The sequence below is a fragment of the Mixophyes fleayi genome, unplaced genomic scaffold (genome assembly GCF_038048845.1).
Source record: "Mixophyes fleayi isolate aMixFle1 unplaced genomic scaffold, aMixFle1.hap1 Scaffold_3943, whole genome shotgun sequence".
Lineage (NCBI taxonomy): Eukaryota > Metazoa > Chordata > Amphibia > Anura > Limnodynastidae > Mixophyes > Mixophyes fleayi.
This window is the reverse complement of record NW_027447926.1, coordinates 9,650-16,738: the sequence shown is the minus strand read 5'-3', so window position 1 is coordinate 16,738 and position 7,089 is coordinate 9,650. Positions and strand designations below refer to the sequence as shown.

Below are 7,089 nucleotides of genomic sequence, written 5' to 3'. Positions count from 1 at the left end.
AATCAGTGAACTTTGTAATATATCAGTACCACTGGACTTATACTGCTGAATCTGTGAACTTTGTAATATAGCAGTACCACTGGACTTATACTGCTAAATCAGTGAACTTTGTAATATATCAGTACCACTGGACTTATACTGCTGAATCAGTGAACTTTGTAATATAGCAGTACCACTGGACTTATACTGCAGAATCAGTGAACTTTGTAATATAGCAGTACCACTGGACTTATACTGCAGAATCAGTGAACTTTGTAATATAGCAGTACCAATGGACTTATACTGCAGGATTGTTTTGGGATATTTTTTTATACTTACTTTTTTTGTAATTTTTTTATAACTTTTTTTGAAATTTTTTATAATTTGGGAATAATGGGGAAATAACAATGCCCTTAGAAGGACAGAGCACAGGACACAGCACCACTGGACTGAACAGGACACAGCACAGGACCCAGCAGCACCACTGAACTCAGAAGGACAGAGCACAGAACTGAACAGCACAGCACGAGATATAGCAGGACAGAGGACCACCTAACACAACCTCCCTCTACCCTGATCAATGCCCGAGTGAAGATGGCGGCGACTAGCGGGGAATTTATAGGATCCGAGTATCGCGAGATCCGACAGCGGGATTATGACTCAGAGCCTCGGTTTCAGTTTTGCAATTGGTGGGAATACCCGGATCTGTCTCGGATCCGGCTCGGATCGGCAACGTTCGGGTGGGCTCGGATTTCAGATATCCGAGCCCGCTCATTTCTACAATCTACGTGCTCTTTATTCTGTTGATCTGACCCTGTACCGTACTTTGCCCTTATACTTTACTTTACTTTGTCCTGTTACCCATTTGTGTTCTACTCCATTCTCCTACTCTGTCCTGATGCTCTCCTCTGCTCTGTGCAACGATGTGAGACCTAAGAGTAGTGTAAACTCATATCCAGGACTCGCTGATAGTTTAACCCACGTCTACTCTATTTGAGGCACCAGTGTTGTTTGTGTGAGGGCAGAGTCTAGTTGGACAATGTCAGAGTTACACCCCAATAGTATAACTTATCAGCTCTGGTACCTGTGAAACAAGTGGGTTATCGATCGATAGAGAAGAGACACACTCAGATATTTCAGGGCTGAATGAGAATCAATTCTGACTGCCCCCTAGTCAGAAGGCTTTATTTATACATGAAAAGTGTGCTCGCTGGCACATTCGTTATCTAGAAATTATTGCATTTCTCAAGAGAAAATTAGACATAGTCTCAACAGAAAGTCTATACATCTATTATTTCACTTCTCAGGGATGCTGCTGTAAATGTCAAGGCCTGTAACTCCTGTAACTCCTTATCTTCATAGCCTTGGTCTCCACCACGGCCTCTGGGCGTATTGCCAAGCTCAGCATATTCACATGAGAAAGAAACAGAAAAGCTGGTGTCCATATCATATTCAGAAAAAGAAAGAAAAGCATCTTTTATTTTACAAGTTTGATCCATATGTGTACTTTTTACCATATTAGCTCTCACACTGGCTAATGAGGTGTCCTGTTCTAGGATGCTGGTTGGGCAATGTCACTGGCTAATGAGGCTTCCTGTTCTAGGATGCTGGTTGGGCAATGTGTGTGCTTAGGAAATTTTACCACATTTTGGCTGGAATTGTTTAAGCTGGATGATGCAATCTGCGTGTCACTGTGGCTGGGTTTAAGCAATGTGCTTAGTAGTGCAGTTTCCTATTTATAATAAAGTGTTTGCAGTTTGCAAATTGAAATTAAACAGCAGGACATAGTATGAAAATGTTGTGCATTATAATGTTAATCAATGTAAAATAAAATGTCTATTTCCATACATTTATTTTCTCTCCAACAGATGGATGCACACACAGGAATATCTCAGACGGAAAATTAATTTTCTCTACAGATTTTGAAATTGAAGATAAGAACATTGCAGATGATTCTCCAGGAGGAAACCCCACTACCTTAAATGTACATCCAATACTTCACAGAGCAGATAAATCATCTGATCCCTCTAATCATGAGGAATATTCTCCTGATAACTCAGATATTGTTACACATAGTACAGCTCATAAAAATGATAGAAATCGTTTAAGTCCTAAGGGTGGGCAATTCTTTATGGTTAAGTCATCTCTTCATAGACATCAGAGAACTCACACAAGCGAGAAACAATTTACATGCTCTGAGTGTGAAAAATGGTTTATAAATAAATCAAAACTTATTATACATCAGAGAACTCACACAGGTGAAAAACCGTTTACATGTTCTGAGTGCAAGAAATGTTTTACACGGAAATCCTCTCTCGTTGCACATGAGAGAACTCACACAGGTGAGAAACCATTTACATGCTCTGAGTGTGGAAAATGTTTTACATATAAATCAAATCTTGTTGAACATCAGAGAACTCACACAAGTGAGAAACCATTTACATGCTCTGAGTGTGGAAAATGTTTTACACGGAAAACAATTCTTGTTGAACATCAGAGAACTCACACAGGTGAGAAACCATTTCCATGTTCTGAATGTGAAAAATGGTTTCCAAAGAAATCAAAACTTATTACACATCAGACAACTCACACAGGAGAGAAACCATTTACATGCTCTGAGTGTGGGAAATGTTTTACACGGAAATCAACTCTTGTTGAACATCAGAGAACTCACACAGGTGAGAAACTGTTTACATGTTCTGAATGTGAAAAATGGTTTACAAGCAAATCAAAACTTAATGGACATCAGAGAACTCACACGGGTGAGAAACCATTTCCATGCTCTGAGTGTGGGGAATGGTTTGCTAGCAAACAATATCTTAAGATACATCAGAGAATCCACACTGGTGAGAAACCATTTACATGTTCTGTGTGTGGGAAATGTTTTACATGTAAATCAGATTCTGCTGAACATCAGAGAACTCACACAGGTGAGAAACCATTTCCATGTTCTGAGTGTGCAAAATGGTTTACAAAGAAATCAAAACTTATTATACATCAGAGAACTCACACAGGTGAGAAACCATTTACATGTTCTGAGTGCAAGAAATGTTTTACACACAAATTATCTCTCGTTGAACATCAGAAAACTCACACGGGTGAGAAACCATTTCCATGTTCTGAGTGTGAAAAATGGTTTACATACAAATCACATCTTGTTGAACATCAGAGAACTCACACAGGTGAGAAACTGTTTACATGTTCTGAATGTGAAAAATGGTTTACAAACAAATCAAACCTTATTATACATCAGAAAACTCACACAGGTGAGAAACCATTTCCATGTTCTGAGTGCAAGAAATGTTTTACACAGAAATCAAACCTTATTATACATCAGAGAACTCACACAGGTGAGAAACGATTTACATGTTCTGAGTGCAAGAAATGTTTTACACAGAAATCAAATCTTATTATACATCAGAAAACTCACACAGGTGAGAAACGATTTCCATGTTCTGAGTGCAAGAAATGTTTTACACAGAAATCAAATCTTATTGAACATCAGAAAACTCACACAGGTGAGAAACCATTGTTGTGAGTGTGGGAAATGTATTACACAGAAATTAAAAATTGTTGAACAGTAAATATTCACACAGGACAAAAGCAATTGCATATGAAACAAGTTTGCTGTGATTCTCCAATTTTTGTAAAATCAATTGATTATATTAATGTAGATTAAAAGATAGGTCAGTGTGTGTAATAAATATATATATATATATATATATATATATATAAAATGTTTTTCTTTACGGTTTTACTAGTTTTTATTAAACTATCAAAAGGGGTACAAAAAAACTTTGTGTCATCTAAGTACATAAAATACCATATAGCAGGTATTTTTCTATATTTATCATAAGTATAACATACATTTTATACAACATACAATATCTTAGTTCTTCAATTCTTGTATCTTTATGTATTATGAAGAATTGAAATTGGAAAATGACGTGTATTACCCACATCACTAGGCATACGCTATCTTCATATCCTGTTCCTGCATTACCTAACCACATGCCTTTATATTTCATAAGCCACACATACTCCAGTCTTTTATACTATATTAACATCTAACTTTCCCAGAGTTCTCGCTATAAGATTTACTGTCTGAAGATACCATAAAACCCATAAAGAAAATGCAGATATTTGTATGAAAAAGCATATATACTTACACCAATGTTACAATATATATTCAATAACAATCTTACACACAGTACATATAATAGTTCAACATATATGACAATCTGTGTGTAGGTTCATGTTCCCGGTGGAACTAGGTTTAGGGATATAAAGAGTTAATGAAAGTCAAACACAGTTAATATTTAAACAGCTTAGTTGTAAAGGAATAATAATACAATTATACTTAGCTGCGGTAATGGATTAGTATAGATGATTAATCAGATTGTTTCCAGGAACCCTGTCTCAAAAGAGCTGGAAAGTTGTTTCAGAACAAAACTCCCCGACACTACTGCAGACAGTCCAAGGGTAACGCTGTCTTGTTGTCACAGTTACAGTGTTTTTATATCTCTTTGAGTGGTACCCTCTGGATATACCTATAATGTTATAATCATGATTTTATGTAAGTCTGTGATGATTATGTATTATTGTTATTTTCCCTTAATATTCATGTATGACAACGTGTTTCTTGTATGTAACCTTTCAAATATATATAATAACTATAAGTAACCTATAATATACACAATAAGCAAAAACCAACACCCTAAATAAATAATCTCAGTGTCACCGGGTTGTCTGTCTATTTATACTTGTTCATACTGACACGTACACAGAAAATCATTAAAGCCAACAACTAAATGACAGTGAGAGCTCCCTTGTGTTCTGACTTCATTAACTTATAATGCTAATTTCTTACTAAATCTCATTAATGTGTAAATATTTTGGTTAATGTGTATAGATGTCTGTATAGATGTGTGTGGGTACAGTGCAGCTTAGTGCATACAGCATTACAGGGGTTACCAATCAGCATGGCTCTAGGTCAGCCATCATGAAAGCATGGAAGGATTACATCAAACATACTGGGCCTGATTCATTAAGGAAAGTAAGGCAAAAAAAAGGAGTATATTTTCTCCTGGACAAACCACGTTACAATACAAGGGGTGCAAATTAGTTTATTGTTTGCCCATAAGTTAAATACTGGCTGTTTTTTCATGTAGCACACAAATACTTGATAGCTTTATTTTTACACTGAAATATAAAGTTGATCTAGGACATGCCTTATCCCAGCTATAAATCTGCCATCACATTTTACATTTACCCCCCCCCCCCCCTCAATGCAACATGGTTTTGCCAAGGTGCAAAGTTACATCTTTTTTATTTGCTTTACTTTCCTTAATGAATCCGGCCCACTGTCCTTATCTCATAACAAAGAATAGCAGCATTACATGCTAGCTATACAACCATTCAACTCTGTAAATTCAACATTTCTTCCAAACCATTTCATATAAGCAGGCACTTCTATGAGCACAGTATAATCCCTTACCGGCACAGTATCTCCTACTATTAACTCTGTTTTGTCTATTGTCTGCATACAACTCATGTTCCAAAATAAATCCACAGATTACACAATATCACTCCACAAATCCAACTATATTGTTCAATCATAATCACCTAAACTCTCACAACCACATTTTTGTATAAAATGCATATAGTTCCTATTACTCAATTCAGGTAATCTCTGGACAGAACATGGGATTTTATAATCTGTATTAAGAATACACATCTAAAGGTTTTGTTTATTTTACAGTGCTAAATAACACTAGCTGCAGCTACCTGTACCGAGGCACTTGTGACTGGTGCGGTTACTTGGCTGGTGCATAGGAAGTGCTGCCATCAGCCCAGGAGACGGCACCCCTAACCTGATGTTGTGACCACACACACACACACTATAGGGCACAGTCCTGCCCTTATATTAAGCTTGAGTCTAATAAACAGTATTTTGCCATGTAAATTTTGGTAGAGGGGGCATGGTGTTCGAGGGGCATGCAGATAGAGAACCATCTATGGGTGCCGTATGCCAAATTTCAGGAAAAAAAGAATAAAAAATGCCAAATTAGAGAATCTCGCATTTTTTTCTACTTCCTGTTTTGCAAAAAGTTTTCCATTTTTTGGGGAAAGAGTAACCCAGTGTACAGGGCGTTTTTGCAAGATGCCGATATTCGGCGGTTTTGCAGGGCAAATTTAAAACGGCAATGTCTTTTTGCCCTGCACAGTCACCGAATATCGGCAACTTGCAAAAACTGCAGATTGATATATTTAACCCCTAGGGGGTTGTTTTGTTAGAAAGCTATTATGACTGAGGAGTGCCTTTGAGGGGTGACAATTTTGAGAAAGTTATAGGGTTTTGTTTTTTACAATTTGGTAAAATATGTCCCATTTTAAAGTTAGGGGATTTCATAGAATTTCATAGCATCGCACATGTCAAATAGAGGTGTGTGCTGGGTGTACTCAGACTGGCTTCACATGAGTGTACAAATATGGCTGACCTCTCTTGCTAACAGTTTTCCTTCTGTGAGTTGGAAAATTTAGCCATATTTTCCAGCTACAGAGGGGCTGGTTAGTGTTTTGGGGATGGGAGGCACCCTGTAGTATTATTAGCCCTGGCACTGCTCTCATATCAAAGTTTAATAGTCCGAGCAGTGCCAGAAGCGGCTGTAACAGAGACCACTTTAAGTTTCCCGCCCCTCAGTGACGTCAGTAAGTTTATTCACCGCACTGCGCTGGGGAGGAAAATGTAAAACTGCTCTGTGCTGTGACCCCCACTATACAGCCAGTGTGTGTTATGTGACTTGTAGTGCCCTTGATATTAACATCCTGGATCCTGTTACTTCATTATTCCTGATCTATCCTGTTACGTCTCCTCTGTGCGGAGTCCGGCATTGGATCCCCTGTGATGTCTGTATTGCTGGAGGTGACCTCGGCTTTCCTGCAGGGCTCTGTGTAACCTGTATAATCCTCACCTGTCAGATAACATGTAATGTGTGTCTATGGAACCCACTCTCCCAGGGGATCTGTGACTGAATCCAGTGCTCAGTCTCAGCAGCTATACATGATCAGTGAGCACTCAGCCTCCATCACTGTGTGGCCACGCCCCCT

General features: G+C 38.0%; 1 protein-coding gene across 1 annotated transcript; it reads left to right on the top strand.

Annotated features, from left to right (window-relative positions):
* Positions 1-1,847: 1,847 nt before the first annotated feature.
* Positions 1,848-4,719, top strand: LOC142134120 (uncharacterized; the record flags this gene model as incomplete). The annotated part of the gene is given in 2 exon segments (XM_075194477.1): positions 1,848-3,507; positions 3,509-4,719. Coding segments are annotated over 2 exon segments (1,715 nt in total), but the record flags the coding sequence as incomplete, so codon positions are not given.
* Positions 4,720-7,089: the final 2,370 nt, after the last annotated feature.